The sequence below is a fragment of the Syngnathus floridae genome, chromosome 12 (genome assembly GCF_059516105.1).
Source record: "Syngnathus floridae isolate MCC-2025c chromosome 12, RoL_Sflo_1.0, whole genome shotgun sequence".
In the NCBI taxonomy this organism is placed as follows: domain Eukaryota; kingdom Metazoa; phylum Chordata; class Actinopteri; order Syngnathiformes; family Syngnathidae; genus Syngnathus; species Syngnathus floridae.
Genome location: NC_142424.1, coordinates 3,607,916 through 3,626,978, shown reverse-complemented (window position 1 = coordinate 3,626,978; position 19,063 = coordinate 3,607,916). Strand labels below are relative to the sequence as shown.

At 39.4% G+C, this 19,063-nt stretch overlaps 1 protein-coding gene across 11 annotated transcripts in view; it reads right to left on the bottom strand.

Annotated features, from left to right (window-relative positions):
* The window catches only part of LOC148389539 (transmembrane protein 132C-like), an 85,422-nt gene that overhangs the window by 9,018 nt on the left and 57,341 nt on the right, over nucleotides 1-19,063 (bottom strand). For all 11 annotated transcript variants that reach the window (XM_088392688.1, XM_088392689.1, XM_088392690.1 and 8 more), the window contains 2 exons: nucleotides 18,513-18,656; nucleotides 3,136-3,325 (listed from right to left, as the gene is read on the bottom strand). In XM_088392688.1, the coding sequence (XP_088248814.1) occupies nucleotides 3,136-3,325; nucleotides 18,513-18,656 (334 nt within the window). The remainder of the gene's footprint in view (nucleotides 1-3,135; nucleotides 3,326-18,512; nucleotides 18,657-19,063) is intronic.

Sequence of the window (19,063 nt, the reverse complement as noted above, 5' to 3'; positions counted from 1 at the left end):
AGCTAAAGTGATTTATTCTATGCTCATTAATTACATATTGATTCACGACGCAACCTGTTGGCCTAGTTATTGTATTCTGTGAGCGCTGGCTGCATTAACAAAGATTAAATATTGAAAGCGTTTAAAATGCACCGAGAGCAAGGAGGTCATGTTTGCTTGACTGTGTTGTTTGTATGTAACTTATTGCCTTTTTTTTTTTATGTCAGCTTTATTTCCAACAAGCAAGACATTTTAGGTTACTGTAATAGTTTTGTTATGTAAACGGTGGGAAAATATACAACCTGTTTTTTTTCCGTGCCGATTCAATCAGTTTAATTTAACACTGCTTAAGATAAAATCAGAATGGATCCGATTTGAGAATAAAACGGTTCCTACATTTGGGGATAGTACAATACGTGCTCTCTGAGGTCCTCTTGTTTTTTTTTTTGTTTTTTTTTATGATAATTGCTTAACATAAAGGAGGGAACTGCAGAGGTTAGCAAAGATAAATAAGTTGCTCCTCATAAAACCTGTCCACATTCAGAGTGCTCCACTGTGCAATACGCCTCCGGTTCAATAAATCACTTTGAACCTGCACTGACAAGACGGGGTGGGGGGTGGCTGATAGGGAGGGAGGGGGGGGGGGGGGGGGGGGAGCTAAGCAAAGCCAGCCAGCAAAAGTAAGCAAACAAACATAACTACAAATTATAGGACGGACAGGATTAGCTCCAAATTAAAGTCTGACTGGCATTTACAGAGGCTGCATTCCATGGCCTTGATGGGGGGGGGGGGGGGGGGGGGGAATAAATGAATGGCGCAAGCAGGAATGTGAATTTAGTTGAAGTCTCTCCCTTGCAACACCCACCAGTTCAACACATTCATGCTGTCAAGATGTGAAAGATGCTACAGAGGGCTATATTGGAGAAAATGAGCCGAGCAGTTGTTGGCGCTCAGAAGCAGCCTGGCCAAAATAAAAGAAGCAAACTTTTTTATAGACGGATAGAAAGTTTCACAGATTTGTATAATTGCGGCGGGTTTTATTGTAGAGATGAAAAACACATGCTCAATAGGGTTCAAGTCTGTGAATTAATTTCTCTCGTTCTTGAACGTGTTGTGAAAATATTTAAATTTAGGGAATCGATTCTAATATTTTTGGACGGGTCAGTCGTTCTGATCATGGCAATTAAGGTCACTGCGTTTTTATCTCAGAAAAGTACATAGAATGCCTTTTAGCTCTTGTATTGCCACTCATGATTAAATTATATCAAAGTCCAGTGATGGCATATTACATTACGGTGCATTAAAGGCTTTTTGCATTAGTAGCCTCCCTCAAAACTTTCTTATATAATTTGAATTTATATGACCAGAGTGTCACCATAAGGTTTGTGTGCTTTTAAAGAACATCTAAATGGTTATTTCCTCCACACAAAAGGTTTAATGTACCTTTCTTTCATTTTACATTAGACACACAACAACCCTTATAGGCTGACGAAACAATCTCGAGAAGCTACGCTAATATTATAGCAGCCATGTCTTGACTTTCTAACCCGCCAGGCTCTGAAGTGAACTGTGAGAGAAACACAAAGCTCACAAGGCCTCTCGTTTGCTCTCTTTGTCTTCATCCCTTCCTCTCAAGACGTCGCTGTTCAGGATTATCAAACGCGCAGACGACGCTTAGCAACCTCCGCCCCGAGACGAATGAGAAATAACGTTTCTAAAATAACGGCGGCAAAAGACAGAGAGGTAAAATAAAGCTCTGTGTAAGCACAACAGGATTTAATTAAGCTATAAGTTGCACTGCAGCCGCACAGAGGTCGCCGAATGCTGACTCGGAGGAACTTAACATGCGAGTGGATAAGCCGTTTACGCTTTGACGTTTCTTTTTCAAAAAACAAGGTGTATCTATGTGATGCAAAGCTGCTGGAATATCCAAGCATGTAAATTATGTATATGTGGAGCGTCCCCCCCCCCCCCCCCCCTCCCCCTTCAGGCTTATCTGGTTCTTGACACGGTCGCCCGTTAATTATACTGTCGTTGTTTTTTTTTTTTCAGTCGATCACGATTATGGTATCAATCTTGCGCGGGCAGCATTTGGTCAAACCCTAATTATTCGAGATAAAGGCTCTCGATCAAGCCTGGTAAAAAAAAAAAAAAAGCAAATGTTGGGCTTCTTACTAATGGCTCTGATTATATTACGAAACAGCCGGTTGGCATCGATTGAATCGGAAATGGGGTGATTTCTGAAGCTAGGAATACAATCCTAATGATCGCATTTGGGATGTACAGTAAAGCGATATGGGCCCCGCACTGGATGTCTTCCCTAATGAGAGAGCACGGCACAGCAAGAGCGAGATCAAAAATTCATGGAAGGATGTGATAAAAGTAGCCCGCTCTCACTTGGCGTGTTCTCAACATGTTCCGCCTTTTAAGTTGCTTAATAAAACGCCTTCGCCTTGTCTCCCGCCGTCCAACTGATTGGCGCCGCGTCACCCGCGCTGTTCAGATCTCTCGTGGCACGAGGCAGGTTACGGAAATATAAAATATAATAGCCAGAAACTATAGGATCCGTCTTACAGTATTAAACCGGATCCTGACGCTTGCTTTGTGAAGACACTTTTTATTTGAATAAAGTTACAGTCGTCAATCAAGTCACGACTCTCTTAATATCAGTATGGGGCAGATTAATGACAGTTGCCTTGATTTTACAGCACGTATAAAAGACCCGAGTCCTGGTTTGTGCTGTCAAGCGTGTGCCAAAATGAAGCCAGAAGCAGTTGGAAAGTGATGAGATTTTATTGAACGAGTCGTCTGGCCTTAGAGCGACAGAAGTCCCGCTGAGCTCTTGAGACGGCAACGGAGCTAATTGATGTCATTGGTGGTTCTCTCCATTTATTTTATTTTATTTTAATAATAATAAATTATATTTATAACGCACTTTACAGTCGGAGGAATCTCAAAGTGCTACATGGCAATTTTAATTTAATTTAATTATTTTATTGTTGTTTATTTGACAGGGACAGTGTACGTCAAATAAATTTGGTGTCTTGGTGTTCTAAAATGACGGAGATTTTTTTTTCAGATTATATTCGCTTTGCCTCGCATGTCTTGAACCGGTGGAGTGAAGAGAATTTGAAGGCTCGGCTGCCAACTGCTTACCATGGCTAGTGGTACAATGCCGCCCAGGTCCTGCGGTGCCAGGCGGATGAGTGTCTGCACCTCACTCGTCTGGGTGCGGGTGAGCGGATACTCCACCTGCCAAGTCACCTCCCGGCCGCCTTCGGGCACCATCAACCCGTTCACCTCCAGATCCACTTGCAAGACGCGCTGGTAGCCCGCCGCTTCCCCTCTGGATAGAAGCGAGAAGAAAAAAGATGCGAGTCAGGATGGATTTAGATCGGAACAAAAAAAGGACGGCGGGCGAACAATGAGGGAAGATGCGGGTGAAAATGGAAGATGGCAAGTATGCAAAGGCAAAAATGAAAAAGCATAATGAGGTCGAAATAAAGGAGGAAATGGGGAGAGGTAATAACATGGGAATGGATGAGGTGAACAGACGGGCAAAAATATGATCATGGATTAAGTGGAAGGCGACAAGGAAAGATAAGAAAAAGAGGTTAGCGGAATAAATGAAACACAGGAAATTGAGGGGAACGTTAAGTGAGACATCCGGAAAGGAGGACGAAAATAATTGGTTTGAATGTGAATTTTAAAAGAAAATAGATGAGACCTTGACGCAAATGACTCAGATTGCCTTCAAAACGTAAACAACCGCATCAGTAATCACAAAAGTCTTCTAAAAACCAGAAAATGACAAAACTTTTGATATTTATGCGATTGCAAATTTTGTTCATGCGAGGTCAAACGTCTTCATGTCGTTGAATTAGGAAATTGAACCACGATAAGGACAGTCGAGTCAAAGTCGATTCATTGAGAGTCAAAGTCGATTCATTTATAATAATATCAATTATTTTTCATTGCAGGAGAAAGATTCTAAGTGGCACAAACTCGTTTCACGTTAAGGCTCATTTTGATAGACAGTTTAAAGAAATAAATGGAAATCAAAGAGTTTCACGACTAAGAGGGAATTTCACTTTGAGCCGCTGCTCTCGTTCCTTGAAGGTACCGCTGCTATGAATCTTTTAAGACCAGCATCGATCAGAAAATCCAAAGGTAGAGAGGCCAAGAGCTCAGTTGTTATGCTCAATCGTCACCTAATCGCCTAATCGGTTCAAATATAATCGTTATGTTTGAAGTACCGGCATTCTTCAACAGTTTTTTATTCCGTGTCGGTCATTGTGAACGGCTCTGTTTTATTCCGAATCAAATGCTACACTTTTCAAAAAGGAATTAATTCCAAACTCAAAACTCAATCCACCTTCTTCTCTCTGAGGCCAATGAAACAAAACATAACTAAGTATGCACCCGTGTTTCCTGCATTTTATTTCCAATTTGTGATTGAATGTTATTTTTCAATGTATTTATTTTCGACATTCCAAACAAAAGAATCACATCAGTCTGAAATAAAACAGCTCTAACCAAAACAAATTGTCACAGCCAAGCAGGACCAAATTTGTAGGGGAAAGCAGTTTGGAACCTCCCATGGAGAGGCTGCCAGCCCCAAAAAAATTATACATATTTTCTCCGAGCTAATACAAATCCAAGCAAAGCAGAAAAACAATGAATACTAAAACAGCTGCCCATGAGGTTCTATTAACAATAGTCAAAGCTTCTTTACACTTCCATACTGATTTGCAATAAATGTCCTAAAAAAGCTGCTCACAGAAGGAGTAGGAAAAAATAATTTAAGCACACATTTTTTTTGGTCATTGCTTTTAGATGCAGTGGCAATGTTGACATTTCCCTAAAATGAAAGTTTCAAAATGTCGAGTTTGGTTGGAATGGCCACTTCAACCTGAGTGCAATGATGGCTCCTGAATTCTTTGTGTGTTATGGCTTGAAAAAAATCTGGTGGAAAAAAAAAATCAAATCAGAGCAAAACAGTACTCACTCTTGCTCATGTCGCCTACAAAAATAGCTTTAATGGCATAAATGGAACATTCTTCGCATTTCTCAAAAATTCCAATAACATGGCTGCCCTTTTTCACAGTGCTGATTATAGTCAGTATTTTTACCCGATGAATATTTTAACTCGATCAATCGTCATAATAATTGATAGATTAGTCAATTATTAAACCAAACAAAATGCAATACGTGAAATCTCCAGTATAGATTTTTTTTTGTCGCAATTTTTTTTCAAAGATCTTTCACCATACTTTGGGACGGATGGCAAGAGTGCTGTTAATCGCTGCACTGATTATGTGGTTTATACTCAAGATGTACAATTAAAGGTCAATCAATTAAGTGGAACAGCCAGTGATTAGAGCACGTGGATGACTGAACTTCTCATTCACCACCCGACTCAATCAGTCCGTTTTTTCTTTTCCAGCCACCTGCAGTATCATGCTGTTACCATTAGATGGCGCTATTCGGAATCTCTGGCTTCATATCTTTATCCACATTTGCATTTTGGATGATAAAAACGTGCAGCTATTAAATTAAAAAGGGTCACACGGAATTCCATTTGGTCACGGCAAAAGATATGCTCGAGGACATGCGAACAAAATGGACAGCAACCAATCTGTGCTGTGAAGAAGCAAAAGAAGCAGCTACGAGGATCATAGCGGTTCTCATGACGTGGTAAATCCTTTTTTTTTTTTGCGAGGGGGCTGATAGCTTGGTGTCATGACACAAACAAACAAGGTAAAAGAAGCCTTTCAAAAGAAAACCGACTTCATTCAATTACTGTACGATACGTTTCAAACTGTCACAGCAGAAAGAAATAAAAGCGCCGCACCGTCGGACACAGAAGAGGACGATGAAAGAGAGGCAGACAACACAAAAGCTTCCCGTTAAACACGTTGAAATGTTTTCCTCACGCCGAACACCTGAGTGGATATCTGCTGGCTCGGTGAGAAAGAGAGTGAAAGGAAAAGTCTGCAGCCTGTCTCGGAGACTCGAGTTTTTTTCTGTTGTGCAACAGTAATTTTGCGAAACTGCCAACAATGATACAAAAGGTATGAATATAGTCCACAGAAGAGACTAAGGTTGGGAGGGGCGAGAGGTGTGCTTGTTTGGAGTAAATCTCAGAAGACTTGAGACACTTTGCAAATTTGGAACTACCAGAAGTAATTCACTTTTTTTAATTACCCGATAATCATGATGTAGACTTTATTAAACAATATAAATAATTCTTATGAGTTACTTTGTGATTGACAAGCCTAATGCACGTCATCAAATGTGTCCAAGTAAAATGCAGGTCAGTGAGAAGAACATCTGTTTGAGAATGCGTTTCAAGGAAGCGTATATGTTTAATTATGTAACTTGTAGACAGAATGAATTATGTAACCTACCCACAGCTGCTTCATTTCAAACTTGACAGCCGCATTTGCGCCCTAACTGATGTTCCCATTGAACAAATTCATCAAGATGTTGAATATTGTTCAAAGTATGACTTTTTGTTTTCCCAAGTTTACTTCCAAAGGAGTACATTTATGCGGGCTCAACTTTCTCTGTGGCTTGCAAGACGTTCTTATATATATGCAACATTATTCTATCTCAAAGATCCAATCAAAATCTGTCATGAAATAATTAAATATCCAGTTTTGCCAAACACGGTAACCCGGGGTTCTTTTGAGCTCCTTTTTAAAATTACAGTCTAGTTCTAATGGATTGACTTAACCCTAACCCCTAACCTGATTCAATTAAAAGAAAACCGGTAGCAACATAGCTAAGAAAAATAGTCAACCAGAGGCACAGATTGTCCAGTTGTCATAGACACCAACAAAGTACATGGCCATGGCGAGGGTACACAAAAAAAAGCTCCAACCCATCTGTCAACACATTTGGAAAATAAAAAAACATCTTTTTCAACTGCAAAAGTCAAAATAAATTAATAATAATGAAAAAAAAATCTCATACTCTTCGTTCAACTACCTCAAAAAACAAGCTCGGCTATTTTCATACGAGAAGAAGATCGTCCCTGTTAGCACGGTTGCTTTAAAGCAATGTCACGCTAGGCTAAAACAAACGTGATAGATGATGGATGTTTGTGATCTTGGTGATTTCAGATAATTGACTTGCGGTTTTATCTACACAACGACCGTGTGGCGAGGGCTTTAATGTCTACTGTGCATTTCTTGTTTGTCTAGGACTCATTCGCAGTTCTCTCTTGCTTTCCGAGCACGACTTTCTGTGATTACATGGGTCATTTAAAATTGCAGCTGTTTTAATTACTTGTAGTTCATTTTGCACAGCTGTGACACTGTAGCGTCCTTCAAAAAGAGAAGATTGCTCAAACTTTTATTCCAGTGCAGTTGCCTTGAAACACTGAGTTACTTGTTAACGCCGTTTTAATTTTAGGTTTGTAATATAGTCACCCAAAACGGTTTCAAAACTGCAACCATAATCATCATAATCAGACATATTTTTCAATACAGCACCTGTATTAGTCATACATGGAAAATATTTTCACCATCCTGCTTACCGTATTTTTTTACGGACTATAAGGTACACCTAAAATCTTTTAAATGTCTCCAAAATTGAATGTGCGTCTTATAATCAGCTGTGACATACACGTATGGATGTCAAATTGAAGTTTAATAAAGTCTGACTTATTTTCTGTACCAGTTTATTTCCCTTAGCCTTATAACCGGGTGCGCCTTATAACCTGCATAATTACCCGGCATGCTTTATATCCCAAAAAATACGGTAAATGAGCGATATTTTTTAACGTTACTTATATTGATTATTATATTATATTAATATTTTCTCACATCATATATGTGTATATATATGTCACATTTCAATTCCTCATTGATTTTTCAAGAGACAAACGTTGAAAGCTTTAATCTCTCATTAACTCTGCACTCCCGACAAAGTCAACATGGTAGGCCAGGACTCAGGTGGTGCCCACTGCCCCATGGGGAACAGGTCAAATGTAGATTTGCCAATTCTTCATTGCCATCTAGTCCGGCGGCAGATACGAAGGTCGCCTCACATTAATCGAGAAGTTCAACGGTCACTGACCTCACTTTGTGGGCATGAAATTAGATCACGGTGGAGAAGGGGGTCATTATAATGTAATGATTAATAAATTGCTATCTCTTGGAGCAGAAACCTTGTGTGAGTGGGATTGTGTGTGTCTTTTTCCCAAGGGAATCTAAGCTCCTATCTAATGAGTTTTAGCACATCAGGTCTAATATCTGTCTCCTCCCGCTGGTGATTCGAATCTGAAACCCTATTAGATGTGTGAGAAGCTGCTTCTATTTGACCTGGGTTGATTTAAAACTAAATAGTTTGGTATAAGGTCTTTAATCAGGCCTTTATACGCCCTGGGAGGATTTTGGGAGGATAGTAGAGCCAAGTATACTTGAAAAAGTGCGACTTTTACTTCTTATCGATACTGAATGGTTGACTAAACAACAGAGACATGAACTACAAGATAGTTGTTCCTAATCGTCCGCTTACACCGTTCTGACCTTGTGTTTATCGAAAGGTGGAGAAGGATTTTCGTCCTCCGGGGATGCTTGTTGTATGTCACGGCAAATGTAGATGTTGACAGACAATATGATAATGAAGTTCATTAAATTGAAATTATGTCAACGGGTTTGTGGAATAGAATAGAATAGAATAAAATAACCAAGTTTTGAATGGTGAAGATTTCCCTGAGGAACCATCAGAGCAATCAGTCCCTGTCGGTATGGATTAGTTTGCTTTTAAAGGAGATCTGGGTTGCACAAGTACTTCAATTTGTACACGTGTCACTGTTTGCTGATCTATATGTATCAACCAAGATCTCAAAGACTAAATTCGAATTGTTTAAGTAAGACAAAATCAGGACACGAGTAAGAAGAGAAGAATATAAGAATGCTGATGAGACAAAGATGGACGTATGGCGTTGGAAGGAAATTATCAGTTTGAAGGATAATCAGCAAGGGAAGCCACAAATGAGAAAATAATGGCCAGCAGAGAAAGAGGATGCCTTGACTATTTCAGTCTCTTCACTTTCCTCTCTTGACATTGTAACGTTCTCCGTTTGTCTTGTGGTACTGCATTTCAAATGTCGAATATAAAAGAAATGGTTCATAAAATGGATGGATGGATGGAAGTCTTTCGTCGTATTTTTTTGGAGTAATTATGAGAAGAGCCGTGATTGCACTGATGCTTTGGCTATATACTTGGAGAAAATGGCTGTAGGCTTTTAGTAGTATAGTAAGGATGGCCATTTTACTTCAGAGTAGAATATCTTGTCAATTAATGGAGAACTGCCTATCTTCGGAAAATGTAAGCCTGCTTGGTCACTTAAGCAACGCAACCAGAATCATCTTTCAAATTGAAGGATTCTGAGGACTGAAGGTAATAGTACCCACTCCTGATATTGAAAAATCAGAAAAGGAAAAAACTGGAACTGTATTCATTTGCTACTTTATGTGCCGCGAGTGTATACCCTTAATCCCCTTGTCATTCAAGGAACAAACATTTTTAACCAAATCTATTTCCAGCCACCCTGATCCACCAAAGTCTTTTAAAAACGCCGACCACTACGAGTCACGCGAAGCAAAGCGATTACAATAGCCTGTAACACAATCAATCACTGTATAAACACTGCTTATTCCCCTTTATTGATTTCCGTGAGCCGTCAGAGTGTTAGTCAAATTCTCGAGAGGCGCTCATCCTCTTATCCCGGACAATAAGATTAAGCAGTGTAACTGGCTAATCTCCCTCCTTTGGAGTTTTAACTCCTCACCACAAATGTCACTTTTTCCTACATATAGATGACAAAGGATGAGATTACCATATCCACACTGTATCTGCCCTTACACTTGCTGCCTGCTGCAATTAATCGGGTCCGGCCATACTTCTTTCAAAAATCTATCATCTTTGTAGAATTCGATTTCAACCCAAATGCCTGCTCATATATATAGGACTGTTATTTCTTTGTGAGAGGGGCTCTGAAGATAATCGCCGAAGTTCAAGATACCCTTCATGGTGTCCGGTGCTTGACTATAAGAGCTAGCAACAAACCTGTATGCTTGTGCACGCCCCGACATAACCCGATGTGAACCTGTTCTCAATTGTGTATATTAAATCTGTGCATCACGACAAGGTTAATACGAATGCTGACCCAATCGGACCATTTCCTGACCTGAATCCTTATTTCTCCTTGACCTCATTAACGAGACAAGAACACAGTCCCCTTGCAAGCTGCTAGCAAGCAGCCAACTAGCTACTCTCACTCGCATTCTCAAAGTTATTTTTGAAATGAATATTTCCTAATCTTAAATATACGATAATTCACACATGAGAATTATTTACCAACTCAAATAACACGTTATGTCTAAATTCAACCACACATAAGACGTAAGGGACTTAAAGGTGCAGAAAATTCCATGACAAGTTGTGGATGCACAAAGTGTGACTCAAAGAAAGATCTGAAACATGAACTGTGTGGCCTGTGATTCAGAGGGCTGGTTTATCGCAAGATGAAGTGGATCAGAGGATCTGAGTCTAAGGTTCCGGGGGCAACAGACCTGCCTTATCAAACAAGACCAGACTCCCTGGCCAATCTCCACTTTGTCTGTGGGCAAGTCCCCACCAGCATTGGTTTTGGCTGCTGATAAAGTGCAAGTGAGGAGGCACAGAGAACTTTTGGATAGGCTTTGATTTGACTTTAAAAGTGGCAAGTTTCAGAATAAATACAGCCAGAAACGAGACAATCTGCTTTTAAAATCACCGCTGCGCAAGTATAAAGGGACTTTGCTTTTGTCAACATCGCTTTTCTCAATCTGATTGTTGGAGCTCTGCTTGAGTCAATATTGGACATCAAAAGACTGCTTTAGAAATGGGACCGCACGACACAACAGAGAACAACTGCGAGATGTAAAAGATAAAGACAGGAATTGACTTCCTGACTTCACGCTTCAGCGTTACCTGGATTATACGGTATGCCGAGGCTGAAGTCTGAGTCCCGAAGGGTTCAATCAGGGATGTTTGACTGTGCACATACCAGTTCACTGATAAAATGCGAGTCTATGATATGATAGAACCCGCAGTAAATATCTAATTCATGTCCTGAGGTGTTCAGGGAGTGACTCACATGAGGCCGAATGAACACGGTATATACCCGAGAAGGACGATGTGCTATCAGTCATTACACCGAGATTAGATTAATTTTATTTCATTAGCGGCGGGATGTCAGTCTGGATTTCCATTAAAGACGACGGCGTCGGTTGGGGACAAGTCGCATTTATTTCTGGTTGCATGATGACACACAGGATTCTTAGACGCCGTTCATTCCAATTAAATTAAAAACTGTCGAAAGTATGGGCTGAAATGTGTTCAAACAGAATGGAAGCAGTCAGAAAAGAGCAATTCAAAATGCATCAGTGGGAAAAAAAGATGCCGTGGATGATTGCCTTAGAAAGGATTAGCGAAGGTATTCAAATGAGGTATCGTAAAAAGAATGTATGCTTATATCGGTACATATGTCGCTTTAACCTACAGAAGTTCACGTCGGTAAATTAGTCTACCTCAAAGGGTAATTGCTTCTTCTGCCTTATCTGTGGTGTTGAAAGGATTTTTTAAAAAAAGGCAGCTCACATCACTTCAAGGACACGCAGGAAAAGAAAATTATTTGGCTGCTTTGATCGTCAACGCGATATTTTTTCGCTTCAAAAATGTATTCAGTCTTCCGGGTTGTATTAAAGCATTCACTGACGATCTTTGATGAAGGTAATGTTTTAAGATGATTGACAAAAGGGGGGAATTTTATTTCAACGCACACAATTAAAAGGTCAAATTAGAGGAATGAATTCATCTTTACGGCTTCTAGGAACGGAAGCTTGTGTAAATGGCTACATGCAAAAAAAAAAAAATCTGTCTTCAGATATTGTGCTACGGTCCATTCCTCGGAACATCAAGAAGGTAATTAACGTTCATGCATCTTGCCGAGCCGCGAGGACTTTCCGCGATTTGCCTCCGATCGACCTTTGATTTAACTCGAGCTGTAAAAGCGGGCCGATTGGTCCGGCTCGGCGTAACCATTGATTGCGACGCAGTCACTCGCCATTTGAGTTACGCTGGGCGCAATCAGAAAGAACAGCACCAGGCTCTCTGACCTCGCCGGCCAACCAGAGAGACTGAATATCGAACTCCTTTCTTGTTCAATCTTCACTCATCATTGTTCTGTCAATGACTCCAGTTCCTAATTACTCTCAGGCATGAAATAAAGCAGCCTTATAAACACATTGGCTAAGCTAACCAATGCACGATTTGCATGGAATTGCATCTCCTGTCACCGGTGAATAAACACACCCTTCTTTATTGAATCTACAGTTATCTCTGCAATCGTAAAAATTATTCAAGAAAAGCAAATTTGTAGAACGTAATTCCATTATCCAGTGACGGCACTGTATGTGAATATAAAAATGTTTCCAAAGGCGGAATTTTGACAAGAGGAGGCAAAAAATAATGGTCTTGCATTGGATACGACGGGAGGAAGAAGTGAACGGAAATGGGGAGGAGTGATGAGAATGTTTCCACAACACGTACACAGCCTGGAGCTACGGTGTTATTACCACGCCGTGAGAAAAATCTATCAAACAGGGTGACCCTGCACGTCTTGATTCACAGCTTCATTCGTTACGAGAACAGTCTCCAAGATGTGTTATATAAACATAAAAAGTTCATTAGAAATATCCGAGCAAACCCAAAGTTGACATCTCAAGCGCTTTCGAAGACGGACGATGTTACGTTGTTGTCGGGGTTCGGTCTTCTCAAAAATGTTTTTATGGTCATACGTATATAAAATTTCTTTTTTGTGAATGAGTTGTCAGATAAATTAAAAAAATTGTGTCATTTTGAAAAAAGTTACAACTTTTTGTATTTCAGTCTTTATGTGTTTTACGGCATAAGCAAAAGTTACACCCAAAAAAAAATACAGTTTTATGCTTTGAATACATTTACATAAGTGCTTCTAACGGGATTTTATGGCGCATTAGTAGATATTGTTTTCCGTCTGAATGTTTTTGCAAAGCAAAAAGGGTAAATATGTTTAATCCTAAAACACGTGTGGCTTGTAATACGAGATAAATGAATAAAGCACTCAGTCAGAACTTTAAACAAGACAGCGCTAAAGGTATTTTGCTCGGGATATATTTCTCAAAAATGTATTTCTCCATATTCATTAGGGCGCCGCGGTACAAGGTGTTACGCCAGATAGACGAGAAGAAAAACGGCCGTGCTCAGTGTTGCGTCGCCATTTTTACCCTCATGTAATATGGATTCGGAGGTTCTCGGAGTGGGAGGAGAAATGGAAATACGTAAAAATATGACTCGCTTCAAGGACGCAATGATAGAAAAAGTTCATTAGTTCACAACTTCACATGGAAGATAAAACATAGCTTGGCCATTTTTTTTTTTTTTTCCAGTTTCTAATTCGGTCAAATCTTAATCTCCATAACTGCCTTAGAGTTGTGGCACATAAAGGCATTTTCCTTTTCTTCTGCTATGCTAAATATTTGAGAGCAACAGAAGCTTCTAACTTATTCCAGGGATATTTGCTTCTCTGTTTCACGGAAAGACCCGCCGAGGATTACCTGTCATCTCTCTCAACAGATGGCTGGGGCAAACCAAACACAGAGGCTTGACTACACTTGAAGCTTTCAAGTGAGCTTCAACCTGCTACTGAACCTACTTTACACTAGCTTTCATGCCGAGCCACCAACCCTCAAAAGACGTATTAAAGAAGAAATTCACGTAACACCAAGAAATATGTCTGCAGGCGACAGTGGGTTTCAATCAGGCTAGCGAGGAGGTGTTTACAAACGGTACAGAGGCCTGCTTCTATTAAAAGTCAAACTCGGACTGGCACCCAAAATCTCCGTTCGGTAATTGAATTTTATATTTTTACCGGTTGACCAATAATATTCACTTGACGCAGGAGTATCGTTTTTTTTTTTTTAAATTGAAATGGCTATTTGGATAGCACAGACAATATAAAAATATATGAAATTAGGAAATCACATTAGACATATTCATCCTTCTTTTCATTTAATCTCGATAACGCCGGCGACTTTCCGGCCGTAAACATGCATGAGTATTCTATTTGTTCACTTGTTTGTTTCAGTCAGACTAATACAACTGCGTGCATACACGCAGATGGGACTTAGTCCATATTTATTGTAGGAAGGAAGAAAACATTTGAGCCCTGCACATTCTTCCAGCTTAGCACTCACTCGCATAATTGCGCAGTCAATTTCTGCATATCTGAATAAGCACCGAGGGGCAGTGGGAGGAGGTGTGACCTGAGGCAAAGCATAATGATCAGTCTCCCTCGTTAAAGTCTTCACCCTCATACATCCTTATTACTTCTTGTATTGCCGCTCCGAGTCGAATATAAAGAATTTTTTTTTTTCAGTTGCATTTGATGAGAAGTAATGCAAACAAAAAGGTCAGTCAGACTTTGAGAATGATTTTTTTACTACCCAAGTTCATTTCAGGTCCAAGCGGTCCCACTGCAATTTTTTTGTGATATTTAAAAATAGATCTATTTCTTCATCTTCTCCATTTTAATGCTGTGTAAAACTTCACTTCTCATGAAGATGACAAATTTCTGTCTCCATGCGTTTGAAAAAGCAAGCAGATGGAAAAATAAAATAAATTAAAAAAAAATAATAAAAATAAATAAATAAAGAATGAATAAATAAATAAATAGTAATATGTCCGCTCAAGATTAATGTGGATACTTTTGAAAAGGAGTAAAAAAGTGAAGTTAGATTTGACCTTTAGCATTACACAGAAAACGGTTAAAGGACAAATCGTCGGGTATCGGAGTATCGCTTTTTAGAATAAATCTAAATGTTTCCGTTTAAGGGTGTGCATAAAAGGTTATTTAAAACTCAGTATGAATCCCCAAAACAACACAAATGACTCCACGTTAAGATGACTGCATGGGTTTATTATCGGGGAACAGGGACACTTTAATTGACCTATTTCATCTTCCTAACCGAGCAGGTGCTTTTGTGTCTGATGACCGAGGCGCTGCTTTCATAATGCATCAGCTCGCTTTATTATCGCCTGGAGACCGAAGCGGTCAAGCAACAAGCTGCTTGTGGATAGATGTGCTTAGAACGGAACCCTCCGGAGAGACATAAATACTTTGATTACTTATTCTTGATCCGGCTTGTGATATGTTGCCACGAAGTAATGCATATTAGATTACGGGCCAAATATGAATGCACAAGCATGGGTTATTAGTATCGCTGAATGGTTCTTGTGAGTAATTCCCAATTGGGGACAATTGAACGACTTTTGAACCAGATTACGGTTGAGTAATCTGTGTTTCAAGGCACCAAGAGCTGACAATAGAAAAATATTATTTTTATCTTATTTACAAAAAAACTAGATTTTTTTTTATTTCATTTTTTTTTCACATGCAAAAAAAAATCCCACATACTTAATCATTATTTGAATTATTATCTAAGACAATACTGTGCCAAGAACCACCGTGTGATCTTTGCAGTCTGCATGGAGATGTCCTCAAACAAAATTGCTGACCACAAACGTTTGGGATAGCAATCAGCATTTCTTGGCTGAAAAATGCTGGATTGGCGTCTGAAGAGCCTCTATGGTGCAAACTGGGATAATGAAATCCAAAAGGCCAAGAGAGGATAAGGCACAGTCATACTGGCTACATCATTTTGTGAAAAACAAGATTTTAACTTGATTTTAACGAGACAGGGAATTGATATCATTTCAGGTAAAAGGTGAAAATATTACATTGTAGGCGCTATAAAGACATCATAAAGACAGATGATGCTGTTTTGAGAGCAGTTATGGATCGCCATTGGGAATCATATGTGAGAGGACTGATTGTACCGTATTTTCCGGACTATAAGGCGCATCAAAACACCTAAAATTTTCTCAAAAGCTGCCTTATAGTCTGGTGCGCCTTTTATATGGACCAAATTCCTAAATTTAAACTGGCCCGAAGCATTGTGTCATGAAATCGATCATAAGTGGCCCGCTGAAGACTATGAATCATCAATCAAAAAGACTATTTTGTGATTATAAAGTCATTTGTTGCGTCTGAAGTTGAAATAAAAAAGATAAAATGGAGAATGATTTGATTTGGATTAAAAATCTGACAGGATGCATTAGTGGTGCGCCTTATAGTTTTAAAATGGGCCATTCATTGATGGTGGACCTTATAGTCCGGTGTGCCTTATAGTCCGGAAAATACGGTATTCAAATAAATCAACAATAAATGATCTCTGAGGAAAAAATATGACTTTTTAACCTGAGACAACCACATATGAAGATTTAAAGAAGTCATAGTATAATCTAAATTGTCAGGTCACGAGGATCAAAAAGGACACCTGGTCACCCAGAGGATTGTAAAACTTAAAGGATTCTACATTAATTGCCGTCCTTTCTTTATGAATAGTAATAAAACTCTCTGTGTGTGACGACGCTAAAACCATTGTGTGTCACTCATCTCATCCTTGAACTCCGGGGTTCTGCCAGTCGTGAAGCTTTCACTGTGAACAAAATGAGCTTGAAATGATTACATGAGTCATTAGCTGTTCTGTAGGACTTGTCGTTTCAAACCGGAGACTGCGAGACTTTGATCTTTTTAAGTCGACACTAATGGGATGAAAGTCAAGTTCGTGTCGATCGGTTGATGACGGTATTGATATTTTTTTTCAGTATGGTATTTTAGTTGCCTTGGAAGCAAGACATTATGTTGCTTCAAGAGCTTCAACCAAAGGTGATTGAATAGCCGAAGTAATCGTGTCTGTTTGGAAGGTGACGCAAAAAAACACGATTAATCAACTTCAAATGATAAAAGTTATTGCAAATAGTCTATTCAATCTCTCAAAGTCGTCTTTTCTTTTTTTTATTCCAACAAGTGCTGGGTAATTTGGATTTTCTTTCTACTGAACCTGAATGACGTCTTTTCTATCTGAGAATGAAATGACAGGTTTGAATTACTGCTGGAAAATTGCAGAACTGTCACGCAGGATATTTTGGGGGAAAGATTAAACGTTTAATTCATATAGCCAATTCAAGGATTTCAAACTCAATTGAACCATTGTTGGTGTTCCATGTGCAGCCTGTCAAAGACTAGCAGTCGTTTTTGTTGGTGGCTTTAAGGACCTGGCTGGTCTAGGTTAGATCCAGATCTTAATTCAGGGTTCTATATCGTGGTCTAATGGTTTCAATTCAGATCTTGGCTCAGGCCAACTTCTCAAAAACATGCATTGACTGAATGGGAACGGTTGTTTTTCAGGTGCAACAAAATTATGCCAAAAAATGTATGGTATGGATATTTACAACTTTTGAAAGAAATCTTTTTCAGATTTTCTACAGCAAAAGTTCTTTTGTATTCAAGAAAAAAAAAACATAGACGTTTGATGTGAAATTATCATTTCAGTGCTTGAGGAAGTCTTTTGTTGCAGTCGAGATACAATAGCTGGTTCAACACACACGACCTTGATTTGAACAGTACGACTCACGTGGTCACCCCAGAGAGGCTTTGATAAATGTAAATCAGGGACAACCTATCGTTCATGAACGTCATCATCTGGAAAGCCCAGGTCATCACCTCATACGAGGTTGCGCTATTTCCGGTGTTGAATTTTCGTTAATAAGATGTTGTAAATACAGTCGGTATAAATTTGTTAATCAGTGCTTAACCATCGGATCCTAAAAGTACGATTATTCTGGTCCCTGCGTGTATACAGTAGCATCTTCAATACGTGGCAGTATAAATTGATTCTTGGATCAATGATTTTTAGCGCTTCACTTTTTAGAAAAGTATGACTCACAATAAATGTCAGGCAAAATTAGTTGGAGGTAATAATCCTGCTGGATGTAAAATCCGCAAAATAATGAGCGAGTCCTTTGTGATTTCCGCACATTGATTGCGAAAGCTTTGCACGCTTTAGAAAATGGACTGAAGTTTAAGTTGTTTTCTTTAATCTTACTTTTGGTAGTTCACATTTCAGTCGATAACTTCCACTTTCTGTTCCGTTCTGTCATTGAGTGGCTACCGGTCCACCGTGTCGATGAATGGAAATGAGTCTTTTACAGATTTTTTTTCGACTGAGCTCAGAGAATCCAAAAAGGATCTGATTTGATGACTTGCACTGATTTTTCTTAGGGACAATCAAAGTCGTGTCTTTTTTTGGAGGGATCGTTACAATGCTTGCTATTTCTTGCCAGCATTCAAACTCCGAAACTGAGAACTATCAGACAAACGGCGGCCATTTTGTTTCTACGGACTAGCCAATACCGTCATGACGACATGAGATTATTATATTCCACATACATTAGATTTCAAATTCCAGGTCAAGCAATGAATGCAGAATCATGTTTCATTTTGATTGTAGCATCTCACAAATTGAAGACACCTTGGCATTTGAGTACCTCGGACTCATATCGATTTAGGAGGCAGATGAGGTCAGACGTACCTTTGACCGAAGCTGTTTTCTTTTCTTCGGCAGTGAAGGGTGACGACTCTGTGACCTTCGCTTCTGACATCTTGACTCACAGTCCACGATACCGGGTTACTGGCTCTCGCCCCCAGGAATGCCACACCGTCTCTCAGCTTCACCCTGGGAAACAATCCGATTCACTCGGTTAAAAATAAATACATCCTTCTTGTTCCTGGTCCTGTTTATTAGGTACGGGGAGTTGAAGTCAATCCGTCCCTTTGCCAGCTTGGTATCAGAGACGTCAGAAACATCAATATTTATTTGAATACACTAATTTGGAAGAATTGTGAGACTTTATATTAATAAAAGAGAAACTACTATTTCATACAGAACTCAAACACGCTAACTCATCGTGCTATCCGAAAGAAAGACGTAAAGTCAGCAGTTATACACGTTTGATCCGACAAAGCAGTAATTCATGCAAAAAATATCAGATGGCAGCCAAAAATTCTTTCTACGCTTGGACCACATCCATTTTGAATAACATAACAAATCTTTTATGAGGGCTTTATTCAAAGTCAGACGTT